Genomic DNA, 23,827 nt, shown 5'->3' with positions numbered 1-23,827 from the left:
AACCTGCAACAGTTTTGAGTGATTTCCTTTCTATCCCTGATTTGCTATTATCCAGATTTTATTATATTTTTGCACTGTAAAAGTTATACAGACTTGTAAGACCATAACTAGGAGTCATAAAATTAGCATCAGTCACTTCAGCTTCTGATACGTTATGGTGGCCAGTGTGATGTGCACTAAAGGCCGCATTTGACCCATCCCTCGGCTGTCCAGATACAGTCCCATAAAGTGTCAGGCCCTGTTTGTTTTCTCCCTGTTAGTGGCGATGGACTGTAGCACAGTGACAACTCAGTTCTCACCACTCCTTCCCCATCCTTCTACCTCTGGCCTCCTTTGGTTCCTCCCATTCCAGCCAGCCCTGGTTCCTGGCCAGGTGACAGTGAATCATCACACAAGGTACTGTGGAGGTGAACTGGCTGGGTTTCAGTGAAAGGGTGAGCCTCTACCTTAATGCTTTAAGTGGAGTCCAGAAAATTCTGTCATATAGAATGCAGTATTATTACACGACTAATGAACTGATGGGGTGAGTCTGTTATGGTGTGGCTTCAATGTATTCAGTGGAGCCACAAAGGGGATGTAGACAAGGCTAGAGATGACTTTCTGGATCCTCTTGTGAAATGTGAAAAAGAACAGTGGGCTTTGGACTGGACCTTCCAGCTTGGGGATGAGTAGTATCTGATTCTGATCACACCAACATGAAGATAAAGCAGCTGCAGGGGCTGAGACTTACAGTCAACGACCCAGGCTCAGAATAAGGGCGGAGGGTTGTCAGGAGGTGTAAGATTCTGATTATATCGTGATGACAACAAGATGAAAATAAGCAGAACTGTCAACAGAAATTTATTACTAAAAATAAAACAGTTGAAGTTTTTCCCAGGAAAGCTGTCACCATGGGAACCTCTGTGACAAAATGTGTTAATTTACTATCTTCTTCACTCCTGAGTTGCTGCCTTCTTCTATATAATCGAAGTGTTACTTAGTTTAAGCTAAAATACCCATCCTGATGAGAATGATGTGATATCGATCCCTTTTACTTCAGTCTGAAGACTGAGATGGGCTACATGGCGACGGAGACTTCAGGTGCTGTAGGTGAGCATCTACCAATGGTTCATGGGTCAGAAACATGGGTTGGTAAGAAGACACAAAGGCTGTGGGCTGAAGCTCCGGGAGGTCCAAGGATCCTGGAGAAAAAAATTCCTTGAGTTCCACTGCTGCCTGAGAATCTTAGCAGACTGGCTTGATCAGACACATACATATCCTTTTAATTCTTTCAACTCCTTCGCATCTATCAGCCCAATTCTGCCCTTGTTTGATGAGACAGGACAGATGTTTACTTTTACAATGATGCAGACTGGCTGAAACACAGCAATTGGTGCTGGGAAAGCTGGAGAGCCACATGTAAATCAATCACAACCCCACACCCTACACAAAAATAAACTCAAAATGGCTTAAAGATTTTATATATGACACCATAAAACTCCTAGAAGAGAACACAGACAAAACATATGACATAAATTGTATGTTTTATGTTTTCTTAGGTCAGTCTCCCAAGGCATAAGAAATAAAAGCAAAAATAAACAAATGGGATCCAATCAAACTTAAAAGTTTTTGCACAGCAAAGGAAACCATAAAATGAAAAGACAACCTATGGACTAGGAAAAAATATTTACAAGTGATGTGACTGACCATAGTTTTGTTTTGAAAACATAATAGCTCATACAATTAAAAAAAAAAAAAAACCCAACTGAAAATGAGCAGAACATCTAAACAGACATTTCTCCAAAGAAGAAATACAAATGTCCAACAGGCACATGGAAAGATGCTCATCATCCCTAATTATTACAGAAATGCAAATCAAAACTACAATGAGGTACCACCTCACATTAGTCAGAATGGTCACCATTAAAAAGTCTACAAAATAATAAATGTTGGAGACTGTGTGGGGAGAAAGGAACCCTTCTACACTGTTGATAGAATGTAAGCTGGTGCAACCACTGTGGAAAACAGTATGGAGGTTCCTCAAAAAAACTAGAGTTATAAAGATGATCCAGCAATCCCACGCCTGAGCACATAGCCAGACAAAACTCTTAATCCAAAGAGATATGTGCACCCCTATGTTCATAGCAACATGATAGCCAAGTCACTGACAGATGAATGAATGAAGACGTGGTACGTAAACATATACACACATACATACATACAATGGGATATAAGTCAGCAATTAAAAAAAAAAATAACGCCATTTGCAGCAACATGGATGGACAGAGGTTATACAAAGTGAAGTCAGAAAGAGAAAGACAAATACCATATGATATTGCTTAAATGCGGTATATAAAATACAACACAAATGAACATACCCACAAAACAAAAACAGAGAGAACAAAGCTCACAGAGAACAGACTTGTGGCTGCCAAGGGAGGGGAAAGGACTGGGAGTTTGGGATGAGTAGACCAGACATGCAGACTAGTATACACATGAATAAGATGTAAGGGTATCTTGTGGATGGATGAAAAAACCATCCATGATGGATAAAAAACAAGGTCCTAGTGTATAGCACAGGGAACTACAGTCAATATCAAGCGACAAAACATAAAAAAATATAAAGTATATATGTATAACTGAATCAGTACAGCAGAAATTAACAATGTAAATCAACTAAAATAAAATGTTAAAAAAAGAAAGAAAAAAAAAAAACTGTGGCTGAAATAGATTAAGTAACTTGCCTAAGGTTACCGAGCACAGTAGGTAAAGACAGAGAAGTTAATTCTTCTCTCATTTCCAGTCCAGAGCTCTCCCTATATAACTACTCCCATGGCTGGATCCCCTGATCACTCCACTCATTTGTGGGGGGAATCCATGGAGCATAGGCAGGACCAAGGCCATGGATCTCCTCACTACATGTGATGTTTCCCACAGTAAACTTCCCCTGAGAGTTCTGCTGAGGACTTATCTAGCTTAGAAAATGAGCTGCCCTAAGCTCCTCGTGAGCCACCCCAGGATCTCAGCCATACCTTGCGACTTCTGCTAGGGCTACCTGTGGCTGGAGCAGGGAAAGCCTTTGTCACTCACTGCCCAGGTCAGTGGGATACTCAGCGATGAAGGAAGAGGGTAGCTTAAAAATGGGCAACTTGCAAACCAGAAGGGAAAAATAAAAAAGATACCTTGTAGAATGGGATCACTATGATCTTCATCGAAGCTATGTCTCTGAAAGGCTTCAAAGCTTGTAGCTATGTCATTCTCTAGCTGTTCTTGTGGTGGCGGGCTGTCTCCAGGTTTGCACACGTCAAACTTCACCCACTGGTAACTGCAGGACCAAAGGGAACATTATTGAGTCATCTTTTGGCTGTTAACAATCCATTCGTCCCTCCAAAGGGATTAGGAATTTTTTTTTTTAGGTCTCTCTCATATGTATCTAAAAAACGTATCAACTAACCGAAACTGAAAAGCACACAGACAGGCGTCTCTAGTGACGCTTACCTGCAGGACGTCCCCATCCATTTGCTGTGTGAGGCACACAGATGATCAGACCTCCAGGGCAGCGGGGCACCGCCCACAGGCCGCAGAAGGCAATACTGTGCCTCAAGGACAGAGCGGCTCAATAAATAGAGGAACGAGCAGAGCAGTGACCACTTTAGTCCCTGGCCCACGGATCATGGAGCTTCTTTCAAGGAAATGGATTCCATCCACTTACTTGACACATTTCCGAGCTCCTGGACAACTCTGGATCAGGTTGTGGATGGTTGGATGAGAAAACCCAAAAAAGTCAGCTCCAGACGGATGCAGGTTGGGTATTAGTTTTCCCCTAAATGGGAGACAGAGAATTTTTGTTGAGAGCTCAGAGATGAGTATGAACACACAGAGCAGTCTTTCCTGACTTGGAGAGTCTGGAGACTGTAGCTGCCAAGATACGCCAAGGACACAGGCTAGCTTTCTATACAATAAGGTGTCTCTACTCGTTAAAAGCAAGAGAGAAGGTCTCACTGTACCCCAACTGGCCTTTCTAGCCTGCCTTCCAGTTATTGGTCAACTTACATAGCCACACTGATGGTCTTGAGCAGCTCTGCGTGACAGGCGTCAGCGGAGGAGCTGATGATAGCATTCTGGGGGTCGTCTTCAGGAACAATTTCAAACTGAGAAAGATAAAGGAGCAATGAGCCCAGTCTTCAGGGAGAAGGTGGCAGAGTCACACTGCTGCGACTGCTATTCTTCACTCTGGAACCTGAAGCAAGGTGTACCTCTTGTTTAACAGTGTCTTGGCTGTTAGACACTCCAAGCCATAAAACATAGGAAGGCTTTCAGCTGTTTGATTCTACACCCTTTGTTTAACTACTGTCCAGAGGGCAATGCTTAATTTGTTCCATACCTTTCCAGATGTTTTCTTATCCACTAACTTATATTTATAAGCTATAAATACAAATGATACTTTAATAAAACAAATGAGATTGTTCTTCACATAATGTTACGTTGATTTTACACTATCTAAGAAGAGATCTAAGCCATTTTGACTACAAATCCCTATTTCACTTTATTTGTAAAATATCTTGATTGTTTATAAAAAGAAACTGTTAGATCAAAATTCTACTAATACTAAGGAATTTTTGCCAGCAGGTATTTTGTAACAAGTGCGATCCAGCCAGCAATTCCCTGACGAGTTTTCTATACTGTTTAAAGACTTCTGGCAAAAAAAAAAAAAAAAGAAAAAGAAAAAGAAAATTAAATTCTTTTCTGTAACAGGTTCTATATTTAGTCAGTTAAATTCCGTGACCAACTGGTTTTCTATAAAGTTCAATTAAGCAGTTTTCAGTCTTTCAAAGGTTAATCAAATTATTCCACACAGGATTAGTCTATTTTCTGTATATCTCTATATATACACCCATACACATACACACTATGTATATTTATATATAGTATATATATGTTTACAATTATGTGCATTTATAAATTTTTTTTTCTTTTAGGATCCAAAACAAACCTTACTGAGTAGCTTCTACTACTGTTAGTTTTCTTCTGTGGTTATAATTTCATTTGACTCAATCTTCCTGTGTCAAATTTCAGAGCTCTTTCATTTTGTCAATAATAAATTATCTTGTGAGTAGTTTCAGTCAGAATGGTTTTGTTATTTCAATGACATACATTGCAAATTTAACATCTGATGGTTTATATTGATTTCTCAGCTAATTCATGAAAAAACTGTGAACAATTATCTTCAAATATTTCAGGGTTGCTCTTCTATTTGATATTGATCATGCCAATTCCAGTCTTTTATATTGTGTGTACACTTACATATCCTATCTGAGCAAAGCACAGTTAAAAGCCTAAGATGTATTATTTTGGTCTTGGGATCTTTCTCTACTTCCTTCTTTTAACTGTTGTATAATATTACACAAGGTGGATTTTAACCATTCTCCCACTGATGGCTATTTAGGCTACTTTTAAATTCTTGCTATTGCAAATAATGTCACAATTATACTGTTATATGTAATGCTTCTGTTCACATTTGTGCATTTCTCTAAGACATTCTAGAATATCTAGAAGTATCCTGGATCAAAGATTCACACATTAAAATTGTTGATACTACCCCAGCAGCCTTCCAAAAAAAGAAACTTTCAATTTTCACTCCTACTAATGCCATTTGTACTTGTTTTCCTACACACTGGCCAACATTTGCTATTATCTATCTGATATTTGAGTATGAGAAAAATAAGATCTTTTTGTTTTATTTTCATCTCCCTAACTACGAGTGATGTCTGCTCTCATCGACCATCTGCACTGTTTCTGTGAAATACCTGTTTTTTTTCCTCATCTGATTGCTTTTATATCTTAGACTACAAGAACACTATCTGGATTTTAATCCACTGTGATATGTTTTCTTCCTGTTTGTTGCTTGAGTTTTAACTTTGATTATGGTGGTTTTTGTCATTCAGAAGTGTTTAAAATTTTAATAGTCAAATCTATTACTATTTTCTATTATAGCTTCTACTTTTCACATCTTGCTAAAGAAAAACTTTCACCTCACCCTAAGACTATAAAAGTATTGTTCTATGTTTTAACATATTATAGTATAGAACATTCTCTGACGCTAAAGCAAGTAAAAGTCATATTGGCATTTATAGTCAAATAGACGAAAGAGAACTGTCTGGAAACACAACAAAGTATTACACGTATTTAGTATACATTAAAGGTGTCACTTGATGTCAGTTAGGGAAAAAAATGAAAGCTCAGTCCATGGAATTTTCTAGGCCAGAATACTGGAGTGGGTAGCCTTTCCCTTCTCCAGGGGATCTTCCCAACCCAGGGATCAAAACCACGTCTCCCGCACTACACGCAGATTCTTTACCAGCTGAACCACAAGCAAAGCCCACTTCACTTCACTTCAAAGGTGTCACTTGATGTCAGTTAGGGAAAAAATGAAAGCTCACAAAGTACCTGAAAATTCTGTCTGGATGGACTAATGGCTTAATAAAAGAAACAAAAAACCCTACAGAATCTGTGTTTTCAAAAATATTTTAGCATTTGTCTTTCAGGGCTCCCTTGGTGGCTCAGATGGTAAAGAATCTGCCTGCAATGCAGGAGACCCAGGTTCAATCCCTGGGTTAGGAAGATCCTCTGGAAAAGGAAATGGCAACCCACTCCAGTATTCTTGCCTGGAGAATCCTATGGACAGAGGATCCTAGTGGGCTACTGTTCATGGGATGGCAAAGAGTCAGACACGACTGAGCAACTAACACTTTCAGAGGAAATTAAGGACCGGCTTGTTGGTTGCCATTTACATTCTATTAGGATTCTGATTAGATTTCCCTTAAATACACAGATTTGTTATAAACACTGCTACAACATCAAGTCTGTCTGTTAGAACACTGTCTAAAGAGAAATGCTGCATGGCCAAGGTCATCAGAACTCTCAGCTGCATTTAAGAGCCTTCTAACACGGATAGGAGCGATGCAGTATTATCCACAAGTGGCAGACAGGCTCTCAGCTTCTGCTCAAAGCTTCCACCCCATTTTCCAGCCATCTGCAACATCATCAGACAGCGAAGCCTGCAACTCTGACAACAGTCCATCTTCCCCAAGGATCAGAGGACATGGTGTGGGAAAATGAACCGTCTTGAACCATGTACTGAGAGAACGTGCAGTCAGGGACTTCCCTGGTAGCCCAGTGGTTAAGAGTCTGCCGGCCAACGCAGGGGACACGGGCTCAGTCCCTGGTCCCAGAAGATCTCACATGCCGTGCAGCAGCTAAGCCCATGCGCCACAACTATTGAGCCTGCATGCCTAGAGCCCGTGATCCTCAAGAAGAGAAGCCACCACAATGAGAAGCCTGCGCGCACCAATGAAGACCCAGTGCAGCTGAACATAAATGGATAAATTAAAAAAGAAAAAGAGCACGTGCAGTCAAAAGTGAAGATGTAGTTTCTCTGCTGCCTCCATTTTAGTTCCACCTGAACTGGCAGAGTGTCACACTAATCTTCCATGAGTGTAAGCATACACTCCACACATGAGCAGTTTGGTCAGGCCTCACATGGTCACCACTAATATGAAGAGCAGAACGGTTCGGGGGAAAGGGTGTCAGTTGGGGAATCACACAGATGCAGATTCACATCCCGGCTCCATCAGTTACTGGCAGAGTGCCTGTCACAGAGAAGGTTCTCAGAAAAAGAGGGGGGAAAAAAAACCAAAGCCCAGCAGTTATCCTGAGGTCGGGTACCTGAGGCTGCGTGCCACCATCCTTGATCTGACAGGTATACAGGCACTCCTGGTCCGGACTCCTCATGCTGGCGTAGACCCGAGTGCTGCAGTAGCCCACGGGGTAGATGGCAGTCTCGTCATGGAAGCCAGGTCGGTCGGTGATGATCTAGAAAAGAAAAGATTCCCCCAACTTACCACTGAGGTCGCCGGAGAACCGAAAAGCCCAGGGTACTGTGGAAGCCTCTAGAAACACCTTGGGGCTGCAAAGAGTGACTCAGATCAGAGAGACAGAGTGCAGGATGTGTAGCCGATGAAAACAATCTGCTTTCCTAGGGACTGGAGGTTTTCAGGGGTTGCTCTGAATCAGCAAGGGACTGCTGCTAATGGGAACGGAGGGAAGGCTCAACCCCACTCCCGAATCTCTGCTTCTCCTTTCTCTTGGTCGCTGGGCTCACTCACCTCCCCCAGGCTATACACTGTTAGGCCCCCCAGTCCGATGGGGAACACAGGCCGTCCTGAGGGGTCCAGGGCAATGGGCTGAACCGGCTTGCGAGCACCTGCCTCCATTTTCTTTTTCTTGGATGTTTTCTTCAGAACTGAAACGCAAATCTGGGGTCACCCACTTTAGGCCCCTCCCAATGCTGAGGGGAAGGGAAAAAATTTACATGATGCTAAGAGCAATGAGCCAATCCTGGTTCTATGCACACACTGAAAGGGCACATGGGGCTCTTCCTCAAAGCCCTGTTCATCTTTCTAACCCACCCACCTGGCTGTAACCAATTTCAGCATCAGTGCTTAGGATCTAGAAGCCTTATATTTTGTAAAGCTTTGGCTTCACTTATAAGGTCAGCAATTTCCCAAGCCATCTGTGTGCTCAAAGGCCACCGAGCCCATTTCCCTGCCTCTAGGAAAGACCGAACTGGAGGTTCCCAGACAGTTGGGAGTGTAGGAGAAGTGGGGGAGACCCTGAACTGCTCCCATTACATTTAATCAGGTCTCACTGTGAGTCCTCTACCTGGAGTGGCTTGAAGACACTTGGTTTTCAAGGGCTTTTACCAGGGGTGCTTAAGGACCAGTGAGACTTTACATCATCTCTGTGGCCGAGTGTCTACCAGTCAGGACCAGGTTCTTTCATTAGTTGCTGAGTCATCAGGACAACTGATATTCTCTCCCCAAGGTACCTTCCAGTTTGCTGTTCTCTTTGCCTTTTTCTTTTTTCTCCTTCTTGGATTTCTTCCCAAATGGTTCCTCTGCCCCAGTGGTTGGCCCAGAAACTGGCCCAGCTCCCTGGAGGGTTCCCACAGAGCTGGCCACACTGTAAGTCAGGGGCAAACTGGAGGTGTGGGAAGGAGCTGCAGCCTGTACGTCCCCTTCAGTTAGGGCCTGCAGCTGGAGGAGCTTCTTCAGCAAGTACCTGAGGTTGGGGAGGAAAGGAAGCAGGGGTATGAGCTTCTGTTTTGTCTCCTGTTTTATTCTGTCCATATTTTATTCAAGCACTAGGAAGTCAGAAGTACATGCAGAGATGATCACAGTCACAAAAGTAAAGTTCTTATTGAACCCTGGGAAAAACGAAGCTCTAGAGGATAACGGCTCAAAAAGCTAAGGATAAAGGACTACAGTGCATCCCTTCTGCATACGGAGAGCTCGTCCAACTGGATGCTGGAATATGTTAGGCTTCCAAAGGGCAGATATCAAGAGCTACTCACTCACAGAGTACTACATACTGAATAAATATTTATAGAAAAAAATGCAGCTCTTTTTTCTTCCCTGGCTTTTATAATAGCAGAGTTATAATAAGATTACTTATTAGATGTGGTCAGAGGGTTTTGTCAGAAAGATGGATCACACTGGTGGCCGGTGCAAAGTACAAAAATCTTGATGGAGGAAAAAAACTCCAAGAGCACCAACACCGTATCACTCACCAAAAATATGATTCTGAACACAAAGTGACCCCAGCTCACCGTCTCTCTTCTTTTGCTTTAAGAAATTTTTCTTCAAGACGAGCAATTTCATCACAAATAGCAGCATTTTCCTTGAAGAAAAATTTGGAATATAATCACACAAAAGGAATAAAAGATCAAAGTACATTGAGAAGAGGAACTATATTCTAAACCAAAGAGGTATGTGTTGGTAGGGAGAAGAAGAGCCAGTCTACATTGCAGACAAACTGTAAACAAACCTCTAAGTAAAGGTAGGGCCAATTTCTACTATGGGCACAGTAGTAATTTGGAAACTGCAACACCTCTGAGTAAAAAGGGGAAGTTAGTAATAATTTTGCCAGAACAATACGGCAAAGTAGGGTTGTCCCAGGAAAATCAACACATACGGTCACCTTAATTAGGGTAGACTTCAGCAGCAAGAAGGCCATACTGCTCAAATCTATAGATACTTTAGCTCAACCCTTATAACCATGGGGAGCATCCTCATTTCCAAGTGCCTTGACTCTTAGGGAGCTTATAAATCCAACCTAACCCAAAGCAAACCATGCAGTAATGAACCTTAAAGAGAAAAAATCTGGATGGAACAAAATCAAGTCTAGCCTATAAAATTTTAAACTTCATAACCTATTTACATGTATTCAAGCATCATCTTTCTTTACTGATGGCTCCATTGATCTCCCAAACATGAGTCCTGAGGAGACTGTTTCAATCTGGATGGTCCACAGTTGGGACCTCAAATGCTGAACGATCAAAAAATACCTTTCTCCTTCACAAAACCTTCTTCATGGGTCTGATGGAACCAATAGCCTAATAATACAGGTGCCAAGCTTTAGGTACCGCTGATATTTAGGGATAAAGGAAAGGCAACATCAATTAGATAACAAATCCTTTTAATTCTGCTTTTCTTACTTTTCTCCAGTGCACACAGCAGGTGCCAAATAAATGTCCTCAGAATAAGTGTTCTATTTCCAAACCTTTCCCTGTGCGTCCAAAAAAGCTAAGGGATGTTCGAATTTTGGTATGCGAAGAGGTAAGGTGTTGATTCACATGTGGGAGGACATTTGAGATACTTGCTATCTCCAAGCACTTAACTGCGCTTGAGCAAGCCACAATATCGTCTAAGGGTTGTGGCTGGCAAACCAGAAAGAGTTCATTCATTCAATAAAGCCAGTGCATCTACAATAAAAGTGGGGACTATTGAAAGCTTCATGTGTCTGTTCAGGGAAGGGGTCGGCTGTGGGTGTGCGAAAGCGTGGGAAACAGGCTGCGATAATGGAAGTGATAAACTAGAATCAGGTGTTTTGACTTGTTGGAGTCAGGGCTCTGCCATAGTTCTCAAGTTTCTCTGGAGAACCAAAGGCATTTCCAAGAATTCTGTGGCAATAATGATAGTGACTAAAGCTTACTGACACATCTTCTAGGTACTGGCCCCTTAACTTTCCTCATTTAATCTTCATTAACTCAGCAAGGTAGGTAGTTAGCGCTCATTTGCAGACGAGGAAACAAAATTAAAGGAATTACCTAATTCGCACAAGGCTAATAACAAGTAACGTACCCTGCAAGAGCTAACATTCTATTAACACTGCCACTCTGGGAAGGGGAACAGTTCGGGGAAAGATTTCACGAGTTAGGAGAGGCTAAAAGTGGAGAAGGCCCGAGCGGCGGCATACTTACAAACACCGTGGCTTTGGCCGCTCTGCGCAGCCTCAGGTACTTGAGCCGGTACTTCTCGTTCTGGCTCTTCTTCGGGAGCTTTTTCATCCTGGCCTTGCTGGACTGCAGCGGGTCTCGCGGCGAGGAGGCCAGGCTGCCCAGCAGGCTCATGGTCCAGCCCCGCTATGGGGGCTCCAGGGCGCGGCCTGCATCAGCCCTTCCGCTGAGGAGCGGCCCTCAACGGCGGCTTGGTCTAGTCTGGGCTAGAGGGAGCAGGCCTCTAAAAACCGACCTCTCTGGAGGGTTCACCAGGCGCCTGGCTAGGCCAGAAATCCTATAACCGAAACGACTCCAGCCGCCTCCTGCACTTCCGCGTCTACCTCGGAAGCCAGCCGCGACCGGAGGTTACGTCACGGCGTCAACCCACGTAACTTCCGGTGCTGGGAGCCGGGCGGTCTCGGCAGGGCGGATCCGCGGCTCGGGAGCCGGCGAGGAGGGCGGGGCCTGCTAAAGATGGAGAGCGGGTGGAAACGACCATTTGAGACGTTGTGTACATGTGTGTGTTTAGCTGAGGCTTGTTGTTACTCTTGAGCTAAAGACCAACACACAAAAATCACACGGTTCGTAAGCCCGAAGTGTTTCAGCACCTCTTTTCCACATTCCTTACAGACTGGCCTTCCCCGATTGTACGACGCGCTGGAGCGCCATAAGGGGAGTACTGTTGTCTTTGCTTCTTTTCTTCATACAGCTCGCATAGATGTTTCCTGAGGGCCTAGTACGCTGTCATTTTACTGGGATTACAGTGGTGAATAGAAAAAAGAAGTACCCCTGCTTTCAGATTAGTAGGGAAGATGGAAGATTTAACGGGCATTTTTAATAAGGGGCTTGCAGTAAGTAGGCACTCTGTAAATATTTGCGTAAGGAAACCGAAAGTATGTTTCTGTGCTTAAACTTTCGTAGCTCTAACTCTGTAACCAAGATCTGCCTGATATCATCAGATAAGTAGAATAGACAGTTCTTTAGAATGTGGTGTTGGTAACTACTGGGTTGGAAGGTAGAAGGCGTGCAGTATTCTTTTTCTCCCCCCAGCCATGCCACTAACTAGAGTGAGCCTCTGGGTCCCAGGCTTCTCAAAACCGAGGTATGCGCTTTAAATGATGAGGTGAAAGAGAGTTATAAACTGAAAGATTCTGTACTGATACCTAATTACTGTTGTGTATACTCAAAATTTGGAAAAGGTCAGTTTTCATTCCAATCCCAAAGAAAGGCAATCCCAAAGAATGCTCAAAACTACCGCACAATTGCACTCATCTCACATGCTAGTAGAGTAATGCTCAAAATTCTCCAAGCTTCAGCAATATGTGAACCGTTAACTTCCAGATGTTCAAGCTGGTTTTAGAAAAGGCAGAGGAACCAGAGATCAAATTGCCAACATCCGCTAGATCATCGAGAAAGCAAGAGAGTTTCAGAAAAACATCTATTTCTGCTTTATTGACTATGCCAAAGCCTTTGGTTGTGTGGATCACAATAAACTGCGGAAAATTCTGAAAGAGATGAGAATACCAGACCACCTAACCTGCCTCTTGAGACAACTATATGCAGGTCAGGAAGCAACAGTTAGAACTGGACATGGACCAACAGACTGGTTCCAAATAGGAAAAGGAGTCTGTCAAGGCTGTATATTGCCACCCTGCTTATTTAACTTATATGCAGAGTACATCATGAGAAATGTTGGGCTGGAAGAAGCACAAGCTGGAATCAAGATTGCTGAGAGAAGTATCAATAACCTCAGATATGCAGATGACACTACCCTTATGGCAGAAAGTGAAGAGGAACTAAAAAGCCTCTTGATGAAAGTGAAAGAGGAGAGTGAAAAAGTTGACTTAAAGCTCAACGTTCAGAAAACTAAGATCATGGCATCTGGTCCCATCACTTCCTGGCAAATAGGTGGGGAAACAGTGGAAACAGTGTAGACTTTATTTTTTTGGGCTCCAAAATCACTGCAGATGGTGATTGAAACCATGAAATTAAAAGACGCTTACTCCTTGGAAGGAAAGTTGTGACCAACCTAGATAGCATATTAAAAAACAGAAATATTACTTTGAAAAAAAGAAAAAAAGAAAAAAAAAAAGAAAAAGCAGAGATATTACTTTGCAACAAAGGTCCATCTAGTCAAGGCTATGGTTTTTCCACTGGTCATGTATGGATGTGAGAGTTGGACTGTGAAGAAAGCTGAGCACCAAAGAATTGATGTTTTGAACTGTGTTGGAGAAGACTCTTGAGAGTCCCTTGGACTGCAAGGAGATCCAACCAGTCCATCCTAAAGGAGATCAGTCCTGGGTGTTTATTGGAAGGAATGATGCTGAAACTGAAACTCCAATACTTTGGCTATCTCATGTGAAGAGTTAACTCATTGGAAAAGACCCTGCTGCTGGGAGGGATTGGGAGCAGAAGGAGAAGGGGACAACACAGGATGAGATGGCTGGATGGTATCACCGACTTGATGAACTTGAGTTTGAGTAAACTCTGGGAGTTGGTGATGGACAGGGAGGCCTGGCGTGCTGCGATTCATGGGGTCGCAAAGAGTCGGCAACGACTGAGTGACTGAACTGATACTCAAAATTTAGATTTCTAGAATTGTATATGGAAATTAAGAAAAATATGTACACTGTCAAAACAGTAAGTTACTGGAGAAAACCTTGAAGCTTAAGTAAGAAACTTATGATCAGTTCAACAAAAGAGGTTTGGAATAAAAAATCCAGGTACTTCATTTCTGGAAATTGTAAGAATAGTGGCAAGAGTCCTGATAAAATGGCTTTCCCACAGAGAGAAAAGTTATGAGTCCTTTATGTCCACCCATAGTGTAAGCTGCCCCATTGGACCTCATGTTTCTAGTGTGCATTTACAAACATACTCAAGGCAGCCTTATAGATTCATGTCCGGAAATTGCCAGGAATACTTTCAGCCGACCAACTATCCATACCCATGCCTTTCATAGTATAGATTGGCACTTTACCTTGGAACCTGAAAATAGGTAGTTCTAATTGACAGGAAGAGTTTTCTTTCTTTTCCTTCTTCTTTTAATCTTTATTTGCTAACTGCCCTATTTATTTGATGTTAAGCTCTATTTTGTTCTTGCAGGCTTCGTGATCTGACTTTGTTTTCACTATTCCTCCGCATATATGACATATATCCTACCTAGTGGGAAGGAAAGTACTGTCATTTATCTTAGTTTGCAAGCTGCTCTGGCCAATGGATTTCTGTGGCATTTACATTAACATTTTATTTTTCATTAGAAACACTTCTTTATGATTTATGAAATAGTTCATGCAAAAATCAGAAAATATAAAGATTTTTAAAAATTCATACATCTGCCACACGAGATGAATCACTTTTAACACATGTTTAATTTTTTAAATTGAAGTATAGTTGATTTACAATATATTAGTTTCATATGTACAGCATAGTGATTCAGTATTTTTGCAGATTATACTTCATTTAAAGTTATTACAAGATAATGGCTGTGATTTCCTGTGTTATACAATACATCTTTGTTCTTATCTATCTCATATGTAGTAATTTTTATGTTTCATATTTTAGTGCATATTTACATAGGTTAGATGATACTGAATATAATATTTCCTCTTTTGTTCACTTACCACTGTTATAGTCATTTTGTAGTATTATTGCAACTTCTGTATAAATGTAACTTTAGATGGCTGCTTAATATTCCAGTTGTGGTGTAATAATTTTACATAATTATTTCCATATTTGACTTTTTTTCATTTCAAATTAGTTTAAGGGTTTCAGTTTCACTCCTCAATGAAGTGAAAGTGAAAGTTAAAATCGCTCAGTTGTGTCTGACTCTTTGCAACCCTGTGGACTGTGTAGTCCAATAGATTCTATGTATTTCTCACATGCTTCTTTGCCTTTTAGTTCATCTAGTTCTGAAGGGTTACCAAGTGTCATCTTGATCAGTCAACCATCTTCATAACAAGATTTGTTGACACACCCTGGATTTTCTGTTAGAGCTTCATTCATTTCAATTATTTCTCCTGATGGAGAAGAATAGAACTCTCTAGCAGCTTTTATGCTTTCCAAAGCACCGGAGTCCTCTTGTTCAATTTTTTCCCAACTTCAGGCCGACTACAGCAAAAACACCTCCCAAAGCTTCTTGTTCCCTATGTATTCAGAAGAATATTTATTTATTAGTGCCTATGATGACACAACCTTTAGGTAACTTATTTAAGTGGAAAAGATAAGTACATAGGTTATATTAATACAGTGTAATAAGTTTTATCTCAGAGGTAGGTATCAGATGATATGGCAACACTCAGTTGGGGGAGGAGCGTGGAGATGGGGATGGCTTCTTGAAGGAGGAGACCCTGGGCAGACTTTGGAGGAGAGCATGGTAAACTGTTTATCCTAAAAGGCCATGGAGTAAATACAGTGGGAAAAACCTGCCTCCATGAATAGCCTATAGAACTTTCTCCTTCTTTACAATGTCTAAACTTCTAGTTTCAGCATTCTTCTTGTCTTCATATTATGCTCTAGACCTAGTGTGTATATATATATATATATATATATATATTTTATTCTTCAGCTCCAACTTTCAGATGTTTCCATATGATGATTTTATCTTCTCATCTTTGGGATAACATAATATAGGATGTTTGACTCAGCTAAATCCAAGCTTAGCAATCCTAACATGGGTGTTTTTGTATATTAGTGCATGAGGCTTGTGTAAAAGGGGAGAGATTTTTACTTTCCATAGGACTTCTTGCTTCACAGTTTCTTAACTAAGGATTTTCATCACACATCCCATGGGTGAGATGTTTAGGTTTTGAGGGTTCTAAGCCAGCCAATAAAGTCATGAAATCAACCACGGTGTCAATGTTGTGCTTCTGGGTGGCTGTGTCCTTCAGCTCACAAAGGACACTCAACCAGCTAAAAGAGATGAGCTCAGAGATGTTGGCTCGGAGGAAAAGAAGGATCACATTGAGGTCATTGATGGGACAGCCCAGCATTTTTCTGCTGAGGAGATCAAAAGCTGGGAGCATCTCGTAGATGGAGAGGAGCCGTTTGTCCCACCGGCAGAGCCGTGTGAGGTTGTATAGTATCACTGGAACCAACAGGGTGTAGACGGCTACGCTGGCGAGACTGACAATCTGGAAGACAGACAAAGAGGTCAACCTGCATGTGATGAGGTCAGGGATGTGGGTCTCATCATGTAGCAGCCCTGTCTTGATGGAACAGCTGAATTCCTCTTGGAAGAAGACGTCCAGGTGAAAGTGGCCCAGGTACAGGTAGGTGGCGGAGGTGAAGAGGAGCAAGAGGGCATTCCTTAGGAGGTAGGTGGCCACTAGTGAGTGTGAGCGCTGCTTACAGGCCAGGTACCGCTCCAGCAAGGGGAATTCAAAGTACCGTTCTTTCCGAGCTCTGGGCAGGGGAAGAAAGTGGCCAAGGTTAGGAAGAAGCATTTAAAACTATATCCTGAGGGGGCTTCCCTGGTGGTTCAGTGGTAAAGAATCCACCTGCCAATGCAAGAGACATGGGTTCAATCCCTGGTTTAGGAAGCTCCCACATGCCGAGGAACAGCTAAGCCCCTATGCCACAGCTACTGAGCCTGTGTTCTAGAGCCTGGGAGCTGCAACTAGTGAACCCACGTGTTGCAGCTACTGAAGCCCATGTTCCCTAGAGCCTGTTCTCCACAACAAGAGACTCCAATGAAGTGAGAAGCCTGTGCATCACAACTAGAGAGTTGCTGCTGCTTGTCACAACTAGAGAAAAGCCCATGCAGCAGCGAAGACCTGGCACAGCCAAAAAAAAAAAAAAAAAAAAAATCAACTATATCCTGATATACTTCTCTGGTTGCCCAGAGGTTAATACTCCATGCTTCTTTCTGATGCAGGGGTCCTGGGTTCGATCCCCGGCTGGGGAACTAGCTCCCACATGGCGCAGCCAAGACACAGCACAGTCAAATAAATAAATAAAATTTAAACCAATTAAAAACAAAGAAACTATATCCTGAGAGCTGCGTGGGGGAAGTAACAGAGTCTGTGTATCCAGCATGGTATTCTTGGCTCACAGGAACACCTGTCTTTTTTGAGCATAACCATGAGTGTATCTTAATTCTCCAAGTTATGAATGCAATGCAGTAAACCCAGTGAATGATCAGTGAGTAATAAATGACCGATCACTCTGAATTTCTTCCCAGCAGGGCAGACTAAATCTCTAAGCTGAAACAGGAGTCTTAGGAAGCACTGATTTATTAAATTAGCATAGGTCTGGGATTCTAAATTACCATGTTCTAGTTTTTAGTCTGTTTACTTTGTGTGTGATTTTTAGGCCAGTTCATTCATTTTATAAAAATATGAGTGTTTGTTGAGAGTTGTATTTAGGTATATGTAATCCAGTCTCTGCTCTGAAGAAGCTTACAGTCTGGCTTTCAGGGAAAGGGTGGATGAGACACGCAAATATGAGATGAAAATAATGCTTGATTTGTTGCTAAAAGGGTGGATACAAACCACAGCAGTTGTAAAAGGAGACAGACCATGGTGTGAGCTGGAGTATTCAGAAACATCTATGGAGAGTATTGTTTTAGATTGATCTTCCAAAGGTAGATAGGGTTCAGAAAGCTAGACAGGGGAGGAGCTTTTTTCAGAGGATAGAAATGTGCACAAACTAGGGTTTCAAATCTTAGCGCAACTGTGCCTGCCCTGGCCACCCAAATTAAAACTGTACCTCCCTCTGCCTCCCAGTTTTCCTGAATCCCTTACCCTGGCTCAATTCTCTTATACCACTTATCTTTTACCATATAATTTATTTGTGTGTTATGCTCATTCATTGTCTGGTTACCCTCAATACAATATTACCCATTCCTCATTCAATACACATGTACACACACCTCTCCACAGCACCCAGAGCTGTGTCTGGTGCTCCATAAATGTCAGATGAGTGCTTAAATGAATGAATGGCTTGTTCAGGAGAAAGGAAGACTGCCCAGGGGGCATTGAAGGTTTCTGTTACTTGGAAGTTTGACAGAAGCTTGACAAAGTAGTTGATGACAGTGTGTGGAGGGCCTAGGAAAAATATTTGGGAGAACTTGGATCTTTTTTCCTGCAGGCCTGGGAGGAGCCATTCAAGGTTCTGAAAAAGTGGTCTTTTAGGATTTCTCCAGTAGTCCAGTGGTTAAGAATCTTATCTGCCAATGCAGGGGACATGGGTTTGACCCCTGGTCCAGGAAGATTCTACTTGCCATGGGACAAATAGCCCTTGTGCCTCAACTACTGAGATCGCTTGCCCAACGTAGAGCCTGTGCTCCACATTGAGAACCACTGCAATGAGAAGCCCGCTCGCTGTGCAGCCAAAAATGAAAATAAATGAATAATTAAAAAATCCTCAGGAGAGATTTTTTTAAAAAGTGGTCTTTTAGAGGTTAATGCCTTTGTGCCACTTTGGGTTCACCTGTAAACTGGAGGCACACCCCTTTTCCCTCTCCCTGTATAGAGAGGATAGCACGTTAATGAGGTGATGTGTTAAGTACTTTGAATTCTAGAGAAGGGTGGCACAGAGGAGAGTTTTAAGATTATCCTGCAAGGTACCATTTTAGTGCTCGATGGAGTCTTTCGGAAAGGAGTGGAGGAGACAACTCACTTCTCCAGCTCGTCCCAGAACACATCAGGGTCCGAGCTCTCCTGTCGGATCTTCAGCATGTGCTGCACCAGGCGGATGGCGCGGTTGTAGGACTTGTCCAGCTCACTAATGATGAACAGCAGGTCTGAGCTGAGGGCCGGCACGGCTGCATACTGCCACAGCAGAACCGGCAGGTACATGGCCACGGCCAGGGCCAGCAGTGAGTAGGGGAGGGCCTGCAGGGTGAGAGAAAGCTGAGGAGGGCAGCCCAGGGTTGCCCAGACCTTGCAGCCTTGCAGAGAGCGTGCTGAGGGAGGGATCTCATTCGCTGATTCCTACCTCGGAAGGGGAAGATAGAGAGAGACAGACAGACAGACACACAGAGACTGGAAGGAAGGGAGGAAGGGAAGAGAAAGAGTGCTAGCTGCCTGTTCCCACTCCCCATGCGCATTATCCTGGGTAGCCACCTAGAGGTCATGGCCATGGTCATTATGGCAGTCTAGGGGGGAGCACCTCATTCTCAATCTTCCACTTTTCTTGCTCTCACCACTTCAGATTCTTAACATCAGACCTCCAGAGTTCACTAGCTTTCAAAATGCTGCCGGGTGCCCTGACATGACTTTTATTTAGACCCTCCAGAGAGGATGTCAGAGCCCCATTTCCTCCATGTAGCCTGCCCACCACCCCTCCCCGACCCCCGCTCGCCCCACCCCGATATGCAGTGGCTTTTTCTCCTCTCTGGATTCTTGGTAAGACCAAACGGCACATCAGGCACTGTCTTGGATTCCCTGGGTGCTGTGTCTGGTCTCTGTGTGTGGAAGCTGATGTCGAGGTGTGTATAAATTTGGTGTTGTTCTTTATAATGTTTGCTCCCTGAGATGAAGGCTTTTTCCTTATGGTTCCTTTTCACGCTCACCACACCTAACAGGTTAGGCCCACTATTTTGCACACAGTAAAAACTCTACTTGACTTATTTAAGGACTTGTGTGCTGGGTACTGGATATGCATTTTTCATTCAGGGTCAGGTACTATCAGTATTTCTATTTTATAGACCAAGAAATTGAAGCATGAAAATGTTGAGAAACCCCCACAGGGTTATGTGTCTAGTAGGTGAGTGAACAGGATTTGGATCCAGGCAGTTTGATTTTGGAGTTTAATCCCTTAATAAATGGGCTTCCCAGGTGGCTCAGATGGTAAAGAATCTGCCTGCAGACTAGGAGATGTGGGTTCAATTGCTGGGTCAGGAAGATCCCCTGGAGAAGGGAACTGCTACCCACTACAGTATTCTTGCCTGGGAAATCCCATGGATGGAGGAGCTTGGCGGGCTACAGTCTATGAGGTTATAAACAGTTGGACATGACTGAGAAAATAACAAACACCTTTAATAAATACTTGACTATAGCTTCTCCAAACTATAGTTTGAAGAAAAAGAGGGAGGGTGCATATTTGGTTGTGTGTGTGTGTCTCTGAACTAAATGAGAGACAGGTTAGAAAAGTCATATTAGGCCACGAGAAAAAATGGGAACATTTTCACTCCTGTCTAAGAAATTATATTTCTTGAAAATGAACTCTTCACCCTAGAGCTTCTGTTTCAATAGGTTTAAAGTGGAGCCAGAGAATATGGGCTTAAAGAGCTCTCAGGACATTTCATGATTGACAATTTGATTATTTTCTGACACATAGATCCCCGCTGCAGTACTTTGAACTTGCTACTGTCTAGATCCTGCTTGAACACTTCCAGAGACAGACACCTCGTGAACTCTTTCTATGAAGTCTCTGTTTTTTTTTATTAAACTTTTTATTTTATATTGGAGTTTAGCCAATTAACAATGTCATGATAGTTTTAGGTGAACAGCAAAGGGACTCAGTCATACACATACATGTGTCCATTCTCTCCTAAACTCCTCTCCTATCCAGACTGCCACATAGCATTGAGCAGAGTTCCCTGTGCTATACTGTAGGTCCTGGTTGGTTATCCGTTTTAAATATGGCAGTGTGTACACGTCGCTCTTAAACTATCCCTTCCCCCATCTTTCCCCCCTGGTAAAATCTCTGGTTTTGTCTGGGTCCTAGAACTGTGGCACTTTGAGGTGTGAAGTGTTATAACTGTCATAAGCTGTAAACTCTCATAACTAGAAAATGCTATGAGTGACCTCTGTTTAAAACTGTAAGTTGTACATACATATTACTTCTGCTCCCTCATGAAACCTCACTAGAATGACAATAAAGGATGCCTCCATAATCCTATAAGGACAAGGAAAATAGGAGAGGAGACAAGAGTGGCAGAGTGTTGAAACCTGGGAAGCAGTTGTGTAATAGAGGGTACCAGCCTGCAGAGAGGATGTGGTGTTGAGGTGGGGGCCACAAACTGCTTTTCACCACACACAGAAGCAGAAAGGCTCTGGAGTGGGAGATAACCAGCTATGTCTGAAAGTGGGGATGCAAGTGGAGCTGGAAACAGGAATACTGAGAAAACAGATCTGCAGGTCCTTTCTGAAACATAATGCACTCAGCCAACCACTCTTATGGTTTATTCTTTGGAAATGTTAAATCAGACAGATTCTGCACTTGGGTCCATTGAGGGCAGGGGGCCATACTGAGAATGGGGACAGGGGCAGTGAACTGTGTAAGTACTGGATGCTGACACCCACAATTGAGTTCTAAGAGGGTTGGCAGACAGGCTTGATGCCAACTGCCTGCTGCCCCCTCTGCACAAGTTAGGGACTGACTAATTCTTCTTGGGAAAACTGACCAGTCCAGAATATCAGATTGCAGTTGTTATCAGCTGGTATTTGAGGTTTTCCTAATGAAATGGCCCAAAGCGATCCCTTTAAACTGACTGCTTCAACCCGAGGCAGTCAGATAGAAGCGGGTGAGCAAATATGACCAGATATTTGAAGAATGCCTGAAACATGAAAGTCAATGACCGAAATAAAATGGCAGGGGCAGGCAAGGAGAGAACTTAATGACTGAGTTCCTCCCCTTCCACCCAGCTGGTAGAGCCCCAGCCACTTTACCTTGTGAGGCCAGAGGGATTTCGTCTTGGACTGGCCAGACTCATCCTGTTCGTGGTGAACCAGGGAGTCCCAGCAGGAACTGTCCACGTAGGCAGCCTGCCGGATGCTGAAGTTACTGGGACAAAAGCAGCTGATGGGAGACCCTGAAACAGGAACAAAACTTGAGGCAGCCCTGGGTAGGGGTGGAGGAACAGGGAGCTGGGGGACAATCGGTTAAGAGCTTTCCAGGGGTCACTTCCAGAACTCTGACCATCTCTGTATCTGTCAGGCACTGTCTTCTTCCCAGGCCCTAGCTTTCTGGGTGAATGAAGAAGTAGGGCGAGGCTGACACACCTCCCTGGGGAAGGTCGGGAGCTCACTACGCAACCAGAAAAGAGAGCCAGAAATCCCAGATCTGAGGGCCTCCCCTGGTGGCTAAGACTCTGTGCTCCCAATACAGGGGCCCAGGTTCAATCCCTGGCCAGGGAATTAGACCTCACATGCTGCAACTGACACCTGGCACAGTCAAATAACTAAAGAAATATTAAGAAAAATAAATCCCGATTCTGAGAAAGCTCACGTTGTCTTTAACAGAGGTGGCAGATTGGCTGAGTTAATCTAGCACCTAGACCACTGGGTATATGTATTTGTTAGTGTTTGTGCACAGGGCTGGGGTTCTTGAAGATGAAAGAGTGGATTTATTGAGCACCTGTCATGCTGTCAGGCTCTGTCAGGCACTTAACGGGTTCTCAAGTCAATAATCCAGGAGTTGGGGAATAAGAAAAGGCCCCAAGAAGATAAGAAATTTATCTAAAGCCTAATTAAAACCTTTAGAGGTCCTGAAAAGACGACATGATTCTAATGTCTCTCGTCCACATGAAAATAAAACTAATTATTGAGATGATTTAAGGCATACTGGAATTAAGGCTATTTTTAATTACAAAATTTTGGAAATGACTTTCACAGTTTTTTTGCCTCTCAGCTTTTCTGGCATCCTAAACAGATGCGTAATCTGCCTTTTGGGAGATGCCCGGCCTGAGTCATGTGATCTGGACAGTGTGGGGGCTGTCTTGCTTCAGAGCCCACTGGGACCTGGAAGCCACTTACCGGAGGAGAACTCCTGGGCAAAGGCCAGTGACACCAGCAGCAGGGGGAAGCCCACGGCTACGAACTTGACCATCCGGTCCAGGGGAAGCTCCAGGCGCAGTCCTTTGAGGCGGGGGCCCTTGCGGTCGGGCAGCAGGGCATCCGAGAGCATGTACTCGGCAGCTGCGTGTGCAAGCGACATGCTGCTGTCAAGCTTGGGCCCAGGGTCAGCAGAAGGGGGTCCTGGAGAGTGGGGTCCCGAAGAGTGGAGTCCCGGTTGGTGGCAGCTTCAGGGAGCCGGCTTTCAGCAGACGGCGCCTGCAGCCTGGGCCTCACGAGTATCTGTGTGAGGAGCGGGCACTGGTTCTCTAAATAACTGGCCAGGCCCTGAGCCTGGTAATTAGAGGGAGGCATCGCCCAGTGGTCGTTACTGGAGGAGGGTCGGGTGTCGGTTGGGGCTGGTGCCAGACCGCCCTCTGGACCTTCGAAGGCAGACACAGTCCCGTGGCTTTAAGCTGCCCTCTCATTAATCAAGTATTTTTGGTGAGGTGGGGGAGAGGAGGAGGGCTGTCGAGCAGGCCCCCCGTGTAATTGGTGTGGAATCTGGGTGGAGATTGCTTAAATGTGTGGAAGGCCCTCATTTTGTGGTTTGGGGCGGGAATGGAGCCCCCAGGATTCCGCTAGGGTTGCTGCTCCTACATCGTCTTCTCTGTCCCAGTGATGATTTTTGCTTCGGGCCCAGGCTTTTTCCCAGAAACTCATCTGTTTTTGGCATCACGTCCCCTGCCCTGCCTGTGGTCTTCTTCTAAAATGTTTCAACCACGTATTTACA

The 23,827-nt window shown here is 43.6% G+C and overlaps 2 protein-coding genes across 2 annotated transcripts; both read right to left on the bottom strand.

Moving 5' to 3' along the window:
* Positions 1-824: 824 nt before the first annotated feature.
* Positions 825-11,669, bottom strand: TBRG1 (transforming growth factor beta regulator 1). Its single transcript, XM_065937305.1, has 9 exons — positions 11,300-11,669; positions 9,647-9,717; positions 8,867-9,099; positions 8,145-8,281; positions 7,705-7,851; positions 4,033-4,130; positions 3,692-3,802; positions 3,162-3,304; positions 825-1,181 (listed from the first exon to the last, which is right to left on the bottom strand). Exons 1-9 carry the CDS (start codon positions 11,447-11,449, stop codon positions 1,036-1,038), a joined length of 1,236 nt encoding a protein of 411 aa, XP_065793377.1. The 5' UTR covers positions 11,450-11,669; the 3' UTR covers positions 825-1,035.
* A 4,408-nt stretch (positions 11,670-16,077) lies between these two features.
* Positions 16,078-23,197, bottom strand: PANX3 (pannexin 3). Its single transcript, XM_065938182.1, has 4 exons — positions 23,017-23,197; positions 21,931-22,073; positions 18,935-19,149; positions 16,078-16,717 (listed from the first exon to the last, which is right to left on the bottom strand). The coding sequence occupies exons 1-4, from the start codon at positions 23,195-23,197 to the stop codon at positions 16,078-16,080; spliced, it is 1,179 nt and encodes a 392-aa protein (XP_065794254.1).
* Between the last annotated feature and the right edge of the window lie 630 nt (positions 23,198-23,827).

This window comes from Muntiacus reevesi, chromosome 5, assembly GCF_963930625.1.
Source record: "Muntiacus reevesi chromosome 5, mMunRee1.1, whole genome shotgun sequence".
NCBI classification, from domain to species: Eukaryota; Metazoa; Chordata; class Mammalia; order Artiodactyla; family Cervidae; genus Muntiacus; species Muntiacus reevesi.
Note: the sequence above shows the minus strand (reverse complement) of the source record. Positions and strands in the feature narration are given on the sequence as shown.